General features: G+C 60.8%; 1 protein-coding gene across 4 annotated transcripts; it reads left to right on the top strand.

Annotated features, from left to right (window-relative positions):
* Nucleotides 1-522: 522 nt before the first annotated feature.
* On the top strand, nt 523-11,002 carry LOC120299528 (inactive serine/threonine-protein kinase PLK5-like). 4 transcript variants are annotated; one of them, XM_039324422.1, is made up of 16 exons: nt 1,093-1,110; nt 1,874-1,981; nt 2,356-2,475; nt 2,835-2,951; nt 4,109-4,238; nt 4,821-4,908; nt 5,321-5,416; nt 5,756-5,954; nt 7,087-7,225; nt 7,406-7,479; nt 8,081-8,177; nt 8,318-8,395; nt 8,968-9,133; nt 9,389-9,518; nt 9,612-9,722; nt 10,382-11,001. In XM_039324422.1, the coding sequence occupies exons 3-16, from the start codon at nt 2,464-2,466 to the stop codon at nt 10,568-10,570; spliced, it is 1,626 nt and encodes a 541-aa protein (XP_039180356.1). In that variant the 5' UTR covers nt 1,093-1,110; nt 1,874-1,981; nt 2,356-2,463; the 3' UTR covers nt 10,571-11,001. The 4 variants fall into 4 exon arrangements, with proteins under 4 accessions (XP_039180354.1, XP_039180355.1, XP_039180353.1 ...); XM_039324421.1 differs by lacking the exon at nt 2,356-2,475 and having other exon boundaries at nt 524-1,110; nt 9,612-9,748; nt 10,382-10,509; XM_039324419.1 differs by lacking the exon at nt 2,356-2,475 and having other exon boundaries at nt 527-1,110.
* The last annotated feature ends 6,428 nt before the right edge of the window (nt 11,003-17,430 follow it).

The following is a 17,430-nucleotide window of genomic DNA, read 5'->3' as shown; positions in this document are numbered from 1 at the left end:
CTCCCCCGACTTCAAGGCTGAGGAAGGACGGGGTGCAGAGATGATCGGGGGACCGGAGGCTAAGACGGTCGCAGGAAGCGAGTCTTGGCTAGAGGGAGAAGGGGTGCTGGGCCCATGGCGCCTTCTCGTGTTCCAGGGGCTGCCCCGAAGAAGACGGAGGAGCGGGGGGGGGGGCTCTGACCTCCAAAGCACCTGAAGGCAGAACAAGAAGATGGAAACTAACCGGGGAGAGAAGCAGCCTTAAACTAAGGAAACTTCCTGACAGAACAGCTATCCTCCGGAAATTGTGGGTGTTCCATAACTGAAGGCTTTTAAGAAAAGGCTGGACGGCCCTTTGTCCGGAAGGACCAGAAGGCCTCCAGGGTCCCATCCAGCTGTTGTTTAGTCTGAAGCCAGCTGCCTGCCTCTGCCCTGGGCGGCGCTCCGTTATCCAACTGGCCCGCCTAAGCCCCGCTTGCACCGAAACCGGGCGCGAAGGCAGCTCTCCTTCCCCTGGGATGGTGCCGCTCCACCCCCCTCCCAGAGAGCCACGGTCTGCGTCAGGAAGAGGCCGGCGGGGATCGAGCAGGAGCCCCCCACCCCCGCACCTCACTGAGCCGAAAGTAGCTTTGGGCTGCAACCCGGTTCGCCCCCTTGCAAGCCTGGGCTGAGCGAGAGGGAGGGGGGGGGTTCTTGGGACGGCAGGACGGACGTCGGAGATAAAAGTCCTCCTCCAAATCTAGCCTCCCCCGCCACCCCGACAGTCACAAAGGGAGCGGGAGACCGAGGGCCGCTCCCTCCCCCGCGGACCCCAGATGCGTCGGGCGGGTCTTTCCAACTGGCCAGAGGCCTGGGTGGCGGCGGCACCTCCCTTCTGCCCTGCCTCCCCCTCCAGCCCCGTATAAGAGCTCCGGCCGGGGAGCCTGGCTAGCCAGACGCTCGGGGAGCAGCGGGGGGGAGGACGGGGCGGGGCGGCCGGCCGCGGGCTGCGGGGCCGAGGGCGGGATGGGTCTGACTGCCGCCGCTGGGGCCGCCGCCGCCCAGATGAGAGCCGAGGGGGACACCTTGAAATACTTCGTGGAGGATCCCGGCACCGGGACGCTTTACAAGCGGGGGCAGCTTTTGGGACAGGTAAGCCGCCTTCGCCTTGAAGGCTGCGCCGGGCGGTCGCGGCTCTTCCGAGGGTTGCGCCGGATTCCCGGCAAGGTGACCGGAGCGGCGGCCGCGAAGCGCACCGCGTGCTTTCAGCGTTTTGCCCCGCGACGGCGGCGGGGCGGGCGGGGCACCGCCGGTCTCCTCTTTCAAGTCGCGAGGCGACGTGTGAGCCAAGGTCACAGGCGGGAGCCCGGAGACAGACTGGAGCCGCTCGGCTCCTCCGCTCGACCCGCCTTTCCTGCGCGCCCCGGGAGCCCGGAGCGCCACGTCCTGCTTCCTATCGCCGCCGCCGCAGGTCCGGGGGGGGGGCTGCTCTCCTCTCTCAGCCCGTTTTGAAAGAGCGCCTTTCCCCCTCCCCCGAAAACCTGCCCTACCATCGGCTGCTCTTCTGCAGAACCAGAAGACGGTAAACCTTGGGCGGGATGTAAGGTCGAGTCCCGCCTTCAAAGTGTGCCCGTCTCCTCCGGGGCTTCCCCAGCGGCAGAGGGGCTGCCGTCCTTCGGGCAGGGGCTGGCACAGGCTGGCCATTCTTTCCTCGCCTTCCCAGGGAGGGGCGAGGCCGACCCAAAGAGACGCTTTTCAACCCAGTGGTGGGATAAAAGGTGGGGGTGGGTGGGTGGCTGGCTGGAGCAAAGGTCTTCTTTCCAGACTCAGAACAAGCCAAGTGTTCTGGGAAGGAGGTTGCGTCTGACTGACACCCCCACACACACCTCCCCCCCCCGTCTTCCCCCCCCACCAGGGAGCATTCGGACAATGCTACAAATTTACCGACACATCCACTAACAGAGTCTACGCGGTGAAGGTGCTCTCTCAACAGCGAGTGGCAAGGCTGGGCAACCAAGGAAAGGTAAGTGGGATTTGCGGGGGGGGGGGGGGGCTTGTGTTCTTCTGCCAGATTCCTCTCCCGGGCGATCAGCTCCCACAAAGGGAGCGCCAGTCCTGCCTTATTTGAGTCAACTGCTAGGAGGGAGGGGCGGCATGAAAATTGAATAGAATAAATGAGCCAACCAACGAACGGCTGCAAGTTCCCTGGGCTGTCCTGTCTCTGGACTGGGGACCAGCCGAATTAGGGTGCCCAGCCAGGAGCTGAATCCTTCCGACCAAGAGGTCAGGCACTGGCTGCCCACCTGGACTGTCTTCTGCAGGCCAGCCCTGTCTACACAACTCCCTTCCCCTCTTCAGCTTCCTTCAGTTCCGCCAAAGAGTTTCTGTCTTTTCCAGCCGATTCCTTTGCCCTCCAGGGATGATGTGATCTTCTGTTGACTGACCACTTTCTTGAAGATCACGGGAAGTAAAACGTTGCAGATCAGAAGTGGGAGGCAGCCCCACATGCCTTCCCAGGTGGAGAAGCCTCTGGGATGAAGGGATGGGGACGGGACAGGGTCCCGCAGAGAGCCAAGTCCTGAAGAGGCAGAGAAGGGCTCTCATTAGAGCCAGCTTCCTTTTAGGAAGGGGGGGGGTGAGGGAGGTGAAGATGTCTGCTGAATTGAGAGGGAGCATCTGGGCTCAGTGGGTCTCTGCTTCCCCTCCCTCGCCCCGCAGCTTTCTTCCTTCCCTCAGGTGTGACCTTGGTCGGCTTCTTTGACTCTCCTCCCCAGGTGTGCAGGGGTTTCAGCTGATTCTAGCACTTCTGCTCTCTCTTGCATGCGCACCTGTGCCTGAAGCGTCTTATCCTTGTGACTCGGCTTAACTCTTTGCAGGTTCAACGTGAGATCGAGCTGCACAGCCAGCTTCAGCACAGGAATGTGGTGGGCTTCCACCGACATTTCACTGACCAGGAGAACATCTACATGGTGCTGGAATACTGCAGTAGGAAGGTTAGGGGGGTGGACCATTCTCTCTCTCTCTCTCTCTCTCTCTCTCTCTCTCTCTGGGGAATATTTAATGGGGAAGCTAATCAGAGATGAGGAGCAGACTGACAACCTGGGCAGTTTCTACAGGGTTTGCCTGTTTTCTACCCTTGCAAGAAGCCTGGAGAGTCAGGATAGGGAAGCACTTGGGGAGCTTGGAAGCAGAGCACGGCCTGAGGTTAGGGGAAAAGCTGCTGGCCAAGGAAGCTTAGAACAGAACAGAACAGAATGCTCCAAGGCAGCACCTTGGAGGTCTTCTAGTCCAGCCCCCTGCTCAAGCAGGAGAATCTATATCAGTGGTGGGGAACCTATGGCATGCATGCCACTCGGAGCCCTCTCTGTGGGCACGCATGCTGTCACTCCAGCCCCGCCTTCCCCCACAGCCCCCACCTCCCCAACAGCCCCCCTGGAGGAAAGTCACGCCCGGGCATGGCCTGCGCAGAGCAGCGCAGCCAAGGACATGGCAGCCGGGCAGTCTGCGACCCGTCTTGTGCAGTTGATGCTGTGGGGTGCAGGCAGAGGGTGTGGCTGCCATGGCGCTGCCATTGGGTCACCTGGGCGATCTGCAGCTGGCCGTAGAGGTGGTGAGTGGTCCTGCGGGTGGGCAGGGGCAGAGTGGGGGTAAGGCACGTGGGGACGGAGTGGGTGGGAGCAGGGGCAGGGCGGGGAGGTGGGGCTGGTTTTTGGTCACTCAGTCTCTAAAAGGTTCGCCATCACTGACGTATACCATCTCAGACAAGTGACTGTCCAGCTCCTTCAGAACTGTGGGATGTAATCCATCTGTCCTGGTGGTTTATATTCATCAAGGTCAGATAGGTATTCTCTTCCCATTTTCTTGCTTATTTTAATTTTCGTTTTAAGTTTGTCTTTTGCAGTGTCTTTTTTGGTACGTTGGGCTATAGTATCTTTTGGTGTGAAGCCTGACACAAAGTCTGAGTTAGGTTTGATGTAGTCAGAAGCCTTACTAGGATAGGGTTGGCCAAAGGCCTGTGAAAGGCAGCCCCAGGCACAGGCATGCTGTTCTTTCTTTCTTGTGTGAGACCCCTTTTCTTCCTCTTCCTCCTCCCCTTCCTCCTCCTCCTCCTCCCCCTCCCCCTCCTCCTCAACCCATCTCTTCCTCCTAGTCCCTGGCCCACATTCTGAAGGTCCGGAGAGCCCTGACGGAGCCAGAGGTGAGATTCTATCTGAAGCAAATCATGAGTGGCCTGCAATACCTGCATCAGCAAGGGATCATCCACCGTGACCTCAAACTGAGTAGGTGGCAAAGACCCTGGGGGGAGGGGGAGGGGGCAAGAGGAGCCCCAGTGCTGGGCAGTGACCCACAGTCTGCCCCAGGCTCCAAGAGGCCTGTTCCTGGAAAATCACCATTCCTGGTGCAGCTTGAAGTCCATGTTCCTTTACTTACCAATCGCATTTGTATGCCATCCGCCCAGCACGGAGACAACAACCAAAACCATTAAAAAGGTGGGGGGAAATGACAGGCAAGGACACAGCAGATAGAATAAAAAGGAAACCGACCAAGAACCTGGTTGATTTCTCCAGGCTTGCCAGAGCCTGGAGACCAGCTTGCTTTCCTGGGTGCCGGCCCAAGAGGCTGGTCCACCCATCACCCAGGGAGGGGCCACTCTGCTTGCTCCCCAGAGCCCTCCCTCTGGGGTGGCAGGAGGGGGCGCGAAGATCAGGCCATGGGGGGGGGGCGAGAGCCTTCAAGGGGGAGGGGACCCTTTTCAGGAGCTCCACCCTGCCTGGCGGATGAGGCTGCTGGGGGCCAGGGAAGCTCTAGGGCAGGCAGGACGGTCTGCGGAGGCACAGTCGGGACACACCCTCCCTTCCCAGGCAACGTGTTCATCACCAAGCGCATGCAGGTGAAGATTGGCGACCTGGGCCTGGCAAGACGGGAGGAGCGGGCGTGCCGGAGGAGAGGGTGAGTGCTCGATTGTGGGGGGGGGGGCAGGCCAGGACCCCTCGGGCAAGGGGGGGAGGTGGTTGGCTGAAGCAGCTCAGACCCAGCAGGATGGCAGCCTTAAGCCAGTCTCAGCGGGCAGGGCACCTCTTCCACCTGGTGACGCTGCCCAGATTCATCTGTGCCAGGTGAAGGAGCTGGCTGAGAAGCCACGGAGCAGCAGCCCTGCCGGCTGGGAGTCTGAGAGGGGAGGGAGGGGGGCCGGTTCCCAAGTGCCAGAATAGGCAAGCCCCCCTCTGACCCCCTCCCCCCCTCCTCCAGCAACACCCCCACATGCTTGATGCAAGGGATGCTGTCATAGGGAACCTGACACCCCTCCCCCCTCCACCAGCAGCAGCAGGCACATTTCTGAATTCAACTTTCCTCTCCACAGGGTGGTCTGTGGGACCCCCAATTACCTGGCCCCCGAAGTCATCGCTAAGAAGGGGCACTCCTTCAAGTCAGACATGTGGGCCCTGGGCTGCATCATGTAAGTCAGAGGCCCCCCACCTTTGGGGCACCAGGGACCGGTTCCTCGGAGAGAGGTTTTTCCGTGGACTGGAGAGTGCGTGGTTTTGTGTGCTGCCTGCATCCCGTGGATGGGGCTTTGCTTGTTTGTGCGGCCCGGGGGCTGGCATGCGGTGGCCTGGTACTGGTCCATGGACCGGGGGTTGGGGACCCCTGATGCAAGTGATCCCCATGGCCAAGGAAGGGTTCCTTTCTGGGGGAAAGGCTGGGCAAAACTCAGGGCTCTGCTCACGGGGGGAGGCTCCTTCTGGGCGTGGGGGGGAGGGTGTCAGGCACGTCTGCCTGTCCCTTTTCTCCCCAGGTACACGGCCCTGGCCGGCTCCCCCCCCTTCGAGATCTCGCACAAGCAGGAGCTGTTCCAGAGGATCCGAGAGGGCCGCTACGCCCTTCCCGACCGCCTCTCCCCAGCCGCCCGCAGCCTGATTGGGAGGCTGCTGGCCCCCGACCCAGCCGCCCGACCCAGCCCGGAAGAGGCGATCCGCCAGCCCTTCTTCACCCAGGTGTGTGCAGCTGCCCTTTGGATTAAAGGCCAAAGCCGGGGAGGGAGAGGGAGGCTGGTGTGTATGTGTGTGTGTGTGTGTGTGTGTGTGTGTGTGTGTGTGTGTGTCCCCTGAATGCAGCCAGTTCCCCGGGGGAGGATGTGGCTGCTCTGAAGACCGGCTTCTCCTAAGGCAATGGTTCTCATCCTTTTTAATGCTGCGACTCCCAACCGGTCGCAAGTCGAGGACTACTCAACTGGTCGTAAGTCGAGGACTACTCAACGGGTGCAGCACCGTTTGCAGAATGGGACTTTTGGCGGGCTCAGCAGGGCAGAGACAGCCTGGACAATTCCTATTGGCTTTTGAAAGCCAATAGAATGAGACTCTATTCAAGAGAGTCTATTCTATTGGCTTTCAAAAGCCAATCGAATAAAAGGGAGTAGCACAGCTAAGGAAAAGGGGGGAAAATTGGCGGACTGCGTTGTTTGGCGACCCCCGTGAAATGGTCATTCGACCCCAAATGGGGTCCCGACCCACAGGTGGAGAACCACTGTCTTAAGGGGACGGGGGCTTCTCCTTCACAGAGACCCCTTTGCTCCTTCTCTAGGCCCCCCTGAGGTGGCCAAGCCGTGAGCCCCTCAACGGGGAGGGGAAACCAAGGAGCGCCAGAGGAGGCGATAGGCAATAATAATACTACATCTTACAAAATCATCTCTAAACCTCTATTAAAGCAACTTTTAATCAGTCAAAGCCAGCAGGATTAAAACAGTGCGAACACGAAAGTCCGCATAGGATTCAAAAGTGCAACAGAAGCGCCTAAACGGCCTCGTGAAATTCAGAGCCTGGAGGGGCTCCCTCTGGCCTGCTGCCCCCTCCCCTCACAAGGCAGGCGTCCCTGGGCCGGAGGGCTGTGCTGGGTTCCCCCCAGAACGGAGGGGGTGGGGGTCTTTCTGGCGAGGAGTGCTGTGGCTGGGCTCAGAGCGGCTCCGGTCCCACCGAACCCTCATGGCAGGGATCCTCCTCTCCCAGCCTGCCCTCGCCTGCCTGCCCCCCCTCCAAAGAAGTCTGGAGTCCCACCCCTCCCCAGCTGTCACTCAGGGCAGAGTGGAGGGTCCTGGGCAGGAGCGTAATTCGGTTCTGCCTCTCTCCCCAGCACTTCACCCCTGCCAGGCTCCCCTCGCGCGCTTGTCACTCTGCCCCCATTTTCCCTTTCGCGAATCCGCTTGGAAAATTCCTCCAGAAAGCAGCCAGGTTCCTTTTCCAGGGCTCCCCTCACCAGGACCCCCAGGCTGGTGAGTGCTCTTGGAAGGAAGAGGGGGGAGGGGGGAATTGGGCAGAGGGAGGGGAGACAAGTCTCCTGCTCTCCTCCCAGGCCCTTTGCAGCTATTAAACTAGGTTTCTAGTCCTCAGTGTACTACAGAAGGCAGGCTTACCATCTAATTGTGTCCCTCTACTGCTGCCCTCCCCCCCAGTGAGCCCTGCACCCCAAGAACAGGAGGAAGCCCCACGGCTGCAAGGATTGGGACCCGCTGCCCCTCCCCACTGGGTAAGAAAGGCTCCTGGCTGCGTTAGGGGTCTTGTCCAACTTCAGCAGTTAAAAGGTTGCTGCAGCTTTCTGGAGCTCATGATCATGTTATCACCACAATTATTCAGACGATTCTCACACTCTGAATGGGCACTGAGAGCCCGGGAGTCACGCGGATTGGTGTTGGTGATCGACTCCCTTTCCCAGTAGAAACCAGTCCTTCCCACTTTGCTGGGATCGTGGTTCGCTACCACTGCCCCCCTCCCTCTGATTGTGCATTTACTGATTTGATTCACCAGCTGGACCCCCCTCCATTCTGGCCGCCTCTCTCCCCTGCCCCCTTAGTGCCCTGGAGGCCTGGTCCTTTTCCCTCAGTCTTCCTGTCTGCCAAATGGGGATAACATTCCTGTCCTTTTGATGGCAGCTTCTGCAAAGTTCTTCTACCACCTCCGTTTAAATTGGGGCCCCACCAAACGGCCTTTGCCGGGTGGTCTCTGGAGAGCGTCTCCTCTGGCACCTGCAGAGGGCCTGGCAGAGGGGAGGGTGCTGCCAAAGGGCACAGCTGCTTTGTGGGATTCATGGGTTGCTCTCGCATTGCCCCCCCCTCCCCATGGCCCTGAAGGAAGCCGAAGAGGGGAGCCCGGACCCTGCGGAGGAGCCCAGCTGCCTTCCCCCCCTCTTGCTGCAGAGGGGCTCCCTGCGCAGCCGGCTGCCCGAAGGTGAGTGGGGGTGCAGGGAGGGCGGCGGGCATGCCACCCCTCCTTCCTTCCTTTCCTCCCTCCCTTCCTTCCCTCCCTCCCTTCCTTCCCCCCTTCCCTGCCATCTCCTCCCTCCCTGCTGTCTCCTTCCTCCCTGGCAGAGGCCAACTGGGGCCCCGGCGGAGTGCTGGAGAGTGTAGAGCGAAGGCTGTGCCGCTGCCTGCAGACCATCCCACTAGGTGAGGCTGCTGCCCCTCTGCCCCCCCCAGTCTCCCTGGGGTCTGCCTTGCCTTCTCCTGGGGGCTTTGTCCCCTCTTCGGCCTGCCAGACCCTCAGCTGCTGCTCCCTTGGACTCGAAGGGACCGGCCCAAAGGCTGGGAGCCTCCCACCTGGGGGGGCTTCCACCCCTCTGGCCATATTGTGCCAGCTCCCCTCCCTTCCGTGTTGTCATCTGGAGTCCTGGGGGAGGGTGAGACCTCTCTGGAGCTGCCCCCAGCCCCCTCCCCTTCCAGAAGGACTTTACCGTTTTGGCACTGTTATTGGTTGATAGCCAAGGCCATTTTATATTGCATCGATAAAGAAGTAAATCCTGCCCAGCTGGGAAGGGGCGACTGGGCACCGTGCCAGGTGAGGCGCTCCGGTGCTCTCCTGGGCACAGAACCTCCATGGGAATTTTCTAGAATAGACCCGCACCAAATCTTGGAGGACTGGAAACTTGACAGGGCCGGGGGGGTGAGGGTGGGCAGGGGGTGCTGGGCCTCCCCCCAGTTTGGGCTGAGCAGAGGGCGTCTCTCTCTCTCTCCCTCTGCAGTGGAAGAGTTGCCCAAAGGCCTGCCACCCAGTGCCAGTCCTGCCCACATGGCCACCAAGTGGGTGGACTACTCCAATAGGTTCGGGTTTGGCTACCTCCTGTCCAATGGGTCGACCGCGGTGCTGCTCCCCGATGGGACTCACGTGGCCTTTTGCCCTCGGCGCCAGTGAGTTTCCCCTTGTGAGTCAGGCACCGCCACACGGGCCCTGGTTTGGGTGAGGGCAACGGAGGCCCAAGCCCCCTGGGCAAGGGGGGGCAGGGTGGGCCAGGTCTGGGTCCTGGTGAGAGAGGGGCCTGGCAGCTGGCTCAGCCTCTCCTGCTTGCTCGGTGCCTCGCGCTCTGGGCTGCAGCTGCTCCAGTGAAGGCCACTTGGGGTGCCCACCCTGCATTGCGGCAGCGCCCCCTCTGGCTTCCCCCTCAGGCGCATCTGCTACCACAGCAAGGTGGAGGAGGCCGTGTCCTTTGGGTGGGGAGAGGTGCCCCCCTGGCTGGCCACCAAGAGGAGCGTCCTTCGCTTCTTCGCCCGGTACATGCAGCAGTGGCTGCAGGAGGTGAGGAGCTGGGAGGGGAGGGGCAGAGAGAGGGGGGCTGTGGGGCACCCCCACTGCAGGCTGGGCCCCTGCCGACCCTGCTTCTTTTGCCAGGGGGCCCCACGGCAGACCAGCCCCGGCAGACCAGCGTGGGACTTTTCCCTCCTGCACTTTGCAAAATCCGACAAGGCCCTCCTGATGCTCTTCAGCGACGGCACCCTGCAGGTAGGAGGAGCCTGCCCCCAGCCAGGGTGAGTGGAGGAGGCCGTGGGTCAGCCCTGAGGTCAAGCTAGCCAAAGGGAGGGAGGTTGGGCTCTGCAAAGACCGAGCAAAGGACGCTGGAGGCCCATCCTGGCCCCCCAGAGGGTCAGCCGGCCGGAACAATGCAAGGCGGCCACAAACATTGGAACAAGCGAAGGGCCAGCAGCCACAAAACAGGTCAAAAGGAGAAATGCGGAAGTTGTTCAAGTGAGAACATCGGCTTTCGGAGGCAGCCAGAGGGGTTTGCAAAATGCGGCTGAAGGCAGAAGGAGGGCGGCCCCCTCCCTCTCCGGCTTTCTTCCTCTGAGGCTCTGCTGGATTCCCAGAAGGGGAAAGGGCCACTGGGGTGTGTGTGGGAGGGGCAGTGTTGGTTTCGGCTTCTTGATGCTGCCTTGTGTCAATCCCAACCTCACAATTCCTGGGATTCGGTCTCCGTTGAGCGCATGGAGCGGGACCAGCAGAACAGAGCCAAGGAGCCAAAGGAGGCAGCCTTCCTCCCCTCCCCCACCTTTCAAAAGTTGGATAAACCTCAGCCTCCCCAGGGAGTCGGGGTCTCCCCCTAAGAGGTGGAGGGTGGTGCCAGCTTCCCCTGGCCCAATTCTGCCTCCCCTTGTCTCTCCCAGGTGAACTTTTACCACGACCACACCAAGATTGTGCTCAGCTGCTCGGCCAAGGGGGAGGAGCTCTTGACCTTCGTGGACCGCCAGCGTTGCAGCACCACCTTCCCTCTGGGCACCCTGGCACGGCAGGGCTGGACGCTGCCCCTGCACGAGCGGGTGCACTACGCCCTGCGCTTGCTGCACTGCCTCTAGCCCCCCCTCCTCCCCAAGGGCCAGCTAGATCCCGTCTCTTCTGGCCACGGCCTCCGCTGGAGGGCCTGGGTGTCCAGGCCTCCGTGGCTCGTCTTCCTTCCAGGGACCCAGGGGGCACACACAGGCCTCCCACCACCACCCTCCTGGGGGGCAGCCAGCCAGAGAGGAGCCCCCCAATTCCCAGGCACCGTCTGTGGGCAAAAGGGGGGCAGAGGCCGGGTCTCCCTCTCCTAGCCCAGCATCTTCACCGCAAGGCTCTCCGGGTGGGGGCGGTGCCTTGACCCCGGATCAGGCTGGTGTGTCTGGGGGGGGGTGCAACCCAGTGGTCTCTTTGGCTGTTGTGGGGAGGCTCTGCAAGCGCAGTGGGGTGGGGAAGCCCTTGGCCATCCGGGTCAGACTCTGTGGCTGTTGGAGGGCAGAGTCCCAGTGGTTGGCAGAAGGGGGGGTCAGATAGTCACAGGTTTGCAGGACTTTGGGGGGGTACAGAAGGGCAGGAAAGCGGGGGGGATGTGTCGGAGAGAGGAGGGGGGACGTTGGAGGCAAATGGGGGGGGGCTGGGAGCTCTGCAGAGAGGGCCAGGCAGGGCAGGCACAGGGAGGGTTTGGGGGGCAGCCATGGGCAGGGTGGGGCGGCAGGGACCTTCTAGGGGCTGTGGGGCTGCGTGCAGATGGTCTCTGCTGCTTGGCCCACGGTGGGGATCCTTAGGGTGGGGCGGCTCCCCTGGGCCAAGCGGGGGTTCTGTTCTCAGGGTTGGCTTGGAGCAGCCGTTAAGGGGTCCCGTGAGATATGGAAGGGTCCCCCCCCCGGCCGGCTGGCACTAGTGGGGCGAGAGAGGCAGCTGGGCAGAGGGAAATCAGCTGGGCAGCATCTGTGACTCCTTGGAAGTCTTCCGGGAGGCCGTCACCCCAGTGGGCCCAGGGCAGGGACCCACATTTTTTCCACAGTGCCAACATGATTGTTGTCATCTATTAAATGCGTGAGTGCCAAATCTTTTCAGTCTCACAGCTTACAACACAATATGATTAGAAGCAACTTGAAGTCAAGTGGCGTTATGACAGAACCAAAACAAACAAACCAACCCCAAACAACAGCAATACACAAAGCATCCATGGCTGTGTGATCCCTCCCTGGAGCCCTGAAGGCTCTGACCAAGGAGAGCCAGCTCGCCCAGCCCGGGTCGGGTGGGGCTCCCTTGCCTCCCCCCGAGAGAGGCCAGGCTTCGGGGCCTCGTCCCCCGGCTGGAGCCCTGGGGGGAGCCTTGGGGGGCTGGAGGGGCTCGGTGGGGAAAAGCCTGCACCGCTCCCTGGCAAGTGGCCTCACCCAGACCCGAACTGCCACATCAGGCCAGCGGTTGTGAGTGGCAGAGGCCAAGCAGCGTCTGAGAAAGCGGCCTGGGCCTCGGAAGGCCTGGGCCCAGGGAGGGTCCCCGGCAGATTCTGCCGTGCCTGGAGAGACGGCCTGGGCAGCAGGGAAGGGGCCAGCCGGGATGCAGAGAGGAGGGAGGGAGGGGGGCACAGCTCCTTTCGCCTGGACGCAGCTCAGCCACTGAGGCAACAGCAGAGATTTAAAAGGCAAGCCGCAGATTCCCCCCCCCGTTGGAGAGGCTCTCCCCCCCCCCGTTTGGAAACAGAACCACCAGCGCCGCCTTCATCTTGGGGGGGGGGGCAATCTGGGCTTGTACTTTCGAGCTCCGCCTCGGACTCCCCCGGCAGTAGTCTTTCCCCGCCGCTTTTGAGGGGCCTCGGCTGCGAGGCTTCCACGTGGCCCACGAGCAAGGCAGCTGCTGCCTCCTGTCCCCAGGGCGGCGGCGGGGGGGGGGAGAGCGGGACAGCAGGTGCCGGAGCCCCAGCAGAGCGCTGCGAATTTGGACGCTGCTATTTAAATCGCAGACAGTCCGAAGCGAGACAGGAGGAACCGGCCCGGCGTGCTAAATGCTGCTCGGTCGGTGGGGGGGGGGGCTCGCAATCGGTTAGAGCAGCCCCCTCCCCGCTCTCTTCCAGACCAGGCGGGGAATGCCGGAGTTCCCGCCAGATCGTCCAACCTCCTGCCCCGGCCCCCCACGTCCTGGGCTGGCACATGCGTCCGGCGGGTCAGCATCCATCCTCCCCCAGAACTGCGCAGCGCACCGTCGCAGCAGGGGGAGGAAAGCCCGGGGCGCGGCTGTGAATCGCACCTGCCTGCCTGCCTTCGCCGGACCCGCGGGCGGGGGGTTGGTCCCCGCAGGGCGGGGAGGCGCTGGGCTGGCCCCGGCCCAGACGCCTGGCTAGCCCGAGGCTCAGCCCTTCCTTCGGCTAGAGAGATTCGCGGGGGGGCGAGGGGGGGCGAGGAGACTGCCCTCCCCCCTCGACGGCGCCGCCGCTCTTCAGGCCGGGCCCGCGCCAAGTTGCGCTTCGAGCGCCGCCGATGGAGCCGCGCCTGGCTGTCCCGGGGCTGCCGACGGCCGAGGCCGCGATCTCCTTCGGGCCCCGAAGACCAGACGGGGCGCTGCAGCCCAAACAGAACTTAATCTAGGCCGATGCACCCCGAAAATAAACGACCTGAAATTAGCCCGAGCTAAAATTAGCCCGGCCTCTCGCCCTGCAGCGGCGGCTCCCGGATCCCTCTGCAGGGGCCGGCGGCGGGGAGGAGCAGCCGGTCCCAGCGGAGGCCCGCAGACCCCCTCCGCCCCTCGAAGCAAGCCTTGCATAAAAGGCGCCGGGTGGTGGAAATGGAGCCGTTATATAGGATCGCTGTGAAAACCCCATCCAACAGTATTGCAGCGAAACAGAGGATCTCAGCGTGGATGTTCCCGATCGGCTTCCTTCACACGGGACCCCCATCAGAGCCTGGCTGCTCTCACAATGACAAGTGGCCGCTGGAGGTCACCGGGCTGCAGACTCGTTCCTCTGACCCACGTTTACATGGCCCCCCCCAAAAAATATGCCCAGTGAGCTGCCCCAGGAACGCCCCCAAAACTGACACAGTTGTTGGATGGAATCTGGTACAGCATAGCACAGTTGGAAGGGACCCTGGAGGTCTTCTAGTCCAGTGGTTCTTCACCTTTTTGAACGAATCCCCCCCTTGAGCCAATGAGGAAGTTGTCATCGCCCCCCTCCCCCAACATAACCTCTCAATCACAACAAAGGAAATAATTCTTCCATTTATGCAAACACTTTTTATGTTTTCTTTAAAATTGTCATCAGGACATATCGATGCAAATAATTTATTTCCAGTCTTTTTCCCATATCTCCCCTATTCTGGCCAATGGCGCGCCACTGTATGGGTAGACGCTGCTGCGCAATGCGCATGAAGATAAGCGATGCATATTCACATACGTACGGCGTTCTGTACTGAAGCTAGCTGGAGGAACATTTGAAAACACAATTCAATCCACTAATAGCGAGTGATCTGATGTTTTTGTACGACAGATATACTGTACGAAAAAGTCTCAAAAGTGTCCCCAAAACTTCTCGCTCCATCGCCCCATATCACCTCCTTTTCGTTCCTTCGCCCCCGCATCGCCCCTTTTCATTCCATCGCCCCCCTGAAAAATGAAATCGCCCCCTGGGGGGCAATATTGCCCAGGTTAAGAACCACTGTTCTAGTCCAACCCCCCTCCCCCGGCCAAGCAGAGAACCCCGTATCATTCTGGGCAAATGGTTGTCCAGTCTCTTCTTAAAACGTTCCAGTAATGGAGCACCTACAACTTCTGGAGGGAAGACAAATTATTACTTGTTCTCCCTGGCAGGAAATTTCTCCTTAGTTCCAGGTTGCTTCTCTCCTTGATTAGTTTCCATCCTTGCTTCTTGTCCTGCCCAGGGGGCTTTGGAGAACAGCTTGACCCCCTCTTCTTTGGGGCAGCCCCAGAGATATTGGAACACTGCTGTCATGCCTCCCCCCACCCCTGGCCCTTCTCCATGTGAGACTAGACTAGACGTACCCAGTTCCTGCAATTGTTCCTCATGTATTTTAGCTTCTCAGCATCTTTGTAAAGTCTCAACCTCTTTTCTGTATCACGGTGACCAAAACAACATACAGAATTCCAAGTGTGGACGGATCAGTGCAGTATAAAACAACACAAACACTTCACCTGATCTTGGTACCTTAATTTTCCTCCTTGCTGCTCTGCACGATACTCACAACCTTAGAGGCGCAAAAATACCATAGGCACCAGCAGCATAACTGATTCTGCACATGTGTTACCCGAATCGTGTCCATCTCCGCGGTAGAGATCCACAAAGGTCTGTTGCGTGTGGCTGGCAAAAACGGATCCTGAGGGACGCCGTGCAGCTTTAAAGGCAACGTTTTATATCAGTCCCTGCAACACTGCAGGGTACGCCTGTTGTGTGTTACCACAATACCTTTGTAGTGCAAAATCAGACACAAGGATTGCACATTGAGTCAGAAGGCTCTTTAGAGGCCATCTAGATCTACTCTCTGCATAGTGTAGGGTCTCTAGAGCAACTGTGAGCGAGGCCCAAACAGCGTCCGCTTAAAAACCTTGGCCCAAGAAGAGCTCGCTGCTTCACCCAGCAGCCTACTCTGCAGGCGTATCATTTAACAGAACAACAGAGTGGGAAGGGGCCTCGGAGGTCTTCTAGTCAACCCCCTGCTCAAGTGGGAGACCCTGTACCATCCTAGGCGAGTGGCTGTCCAGCCTCTTCTTAAAAAGACTCCAGGGTTGGAGCACCCACAACTTCTGGTGGCAAGCAGCTCCAATGGTTAATCGCTTGCCCAACCTGGAAGACATTGGGACTCAAAGACCCCAAAACCTGCACCTCAGCCAGGGGTGCAAGGGGGGTCATGGAGCGATCAGACCCTCACGGGTGTTCCCGATGAGGCCACCACAGAAGAGGCCGGGGTGGGGGTCACCTCCTGGCAGACTCCTCACCCGTTCAGGGGTGGGCTCCACAAAAGTCCAGTTCGCTGGGATTAGTGTGGGGACAACACACAGCTACTACGTGTGAACCTGAGAAGCCAGGTTCAAAATAACCATGTTGCCATTTAAGACCTCTGGAGCTGGCAGGACAAAACACTCCAGTGTTGTTGATGCAGTTGGAAATCCGACACTTTGTGAAAGTCATTTGGCTGCCTTACAACCCCATTGGCTGCACATGGCCTTGTGGGGGGGAGGGGCCCACACTCCCCACATAGAATACCCCAGGGGTCACCTGGCGGGACCTGCCACTGCAGCCCCTTCTGAGCACCAGTTAGATTAACCAGAGCCCCCCCCTGCAAGGGGGGAGGCAAGCTCTGCAAAGCCTTAAAGGTCTGGTGGCTGCCTCGGGTGGGGGCCTGGGGGGGGGGTTGAATGGATTTGCTGATCTGTCCACCCTCAGCGGCACTTCCTGTATGTTCTCTGGGGTTGATACTTTTGTTGTGTCAGCCACCCAGAATCACATTCACAAAATGGCAGGCCTTGTGAACTCACTGGATCCCTTGCCAGATGTTTCCCCCCACCCCCAGCCACTGAGAAAGATGCCATCTGGGGCAAGATGTAACTCAGGCAAGCCCTTTGAGCGCCTCTGCCCCATATTCAAGTCCAACGGCTGCTCTGGGGAGGTCACCATCCTGTACTGGACGCAGGGTGGCTGGGGAGACACTGGGTCTTGTGGAAAATCGGGTGGATCCAGTCCTCATGAGGGCGGGTGGGCCGACTGGGCGCAGGCCCCTCATGTGACCTGAGGGAGGCCCAGGGAAAACCAGGCAGAGGGGAAGGGGAAGAGCAAATGAGCTGAGCAGCCCTGGGCTCCCCCCCAGGGTCCCAGCAGCTGGCCCATCCCTCTCCTCACCCTGCCTTCTTCTGGCAGCTGAGCTGCTCCCAGGCAGGGCCGATCCCTTGGGAAGCCCCCACTGCCCAAACGGACCCTCCTGCCCCAGCCCCAAGAGGAGGGGAGGGGAGCGGACAGCCCAGCGACCAGCCAAGCCTTGAATCTGCAGGGCAGGCAGCCCCGCTGGCAACAGGAAGAGGCCGGCTCTGCCCCAGGCAAGAGAGGCCGGGAGGGAGGCAAAGGCAGGCAGGCAGGGCGGGAGGGCAGCGGGCCTGCAGGAGGCCCAGGGCAGGCCTGGCGCTGGGGCCTCTCTAGGCCTCCAGCCTGACCAGACAAGCGTCTCTGCCCGGATCGGGCAACTTGTTGCGGGACAATTCAAGCAACCTATTTAATTATTTAAAGCAATTAAAACATTACTTTTTGTCATTCACATTTCGTTCTGTCCCTCCTTTGGCATCCTTTCTTTAATGATTCTGTTCCACTGCTTCTTTGATATTAGTGTAATTCTTGCAGCCAGTTGTCCTAGACCAGCCTCTGCCGGCCCACACACACACACACACACCCCGGGACCGGCTCCTGCAACAGTCCCCCAAGATGGGCCCCCTTCCCCCCCAGAGCCTGGCTTCACACGGCCCCCAGGGCCCAGCAGGAGGGGGCCCAGCGTGTCCGAGGCAGGAGCCCCGGGGGACCAATCGGTCCTAGTAAGGAAAGCCCAGAAGCTGGACCACGGCCTCATGCCGGGCACCCTGGCCAGGATCTGCCCTGCGGCCAATGGACAGATGGGAACTGCTGGACTCAGCCAGAGGAGCTCCGGGCAGGAGGAAAAGGCCAGCCCTGCGGACCTCCCCTCGCCCCCCCTGCCCACATCGGCTCTTCCCTCCAGCTCCCGGAAGGCCCTCTGCCCCTCGGGAGAGGCTCCCTCCCACCGGTGGACCCACAGAGCCTCCTTGGGAAGCCGCGTCGCAGCTGCGCTGGGGTGGGGGCAGACCCCTGGCTCAGAGGGGCACGATCCCCGGGCACCGCACCTGCGGCCCTCTCCTTCCCCCGCCTCCGGTCTCCCCTGGGCAGAGCAGACGCTCTCCCCGGAAGGGGCTCGTCTGAGATGGGACT

This window comes from Crotalus tigris, unplaced genomic scaffold (genome assembly GCF_016545835.1).
Source record: "Crotalus tigris isolate CLP2741 ecotype Arizona unplaced genomic scaffold, ASM1654583v1 scf7180000024298.760630, whole genome shotgun sequence".
In the NCBI taxonomy this organism is placed as follows: Eukaryota; Metazoa; Chordata; class Lepidosauria; order Squamata; family Viperidae; genus Crotalus; species Crotalus tigris.
This window is presented reverse-complemented; position numbering and strand designations above follow the sequence as displayed.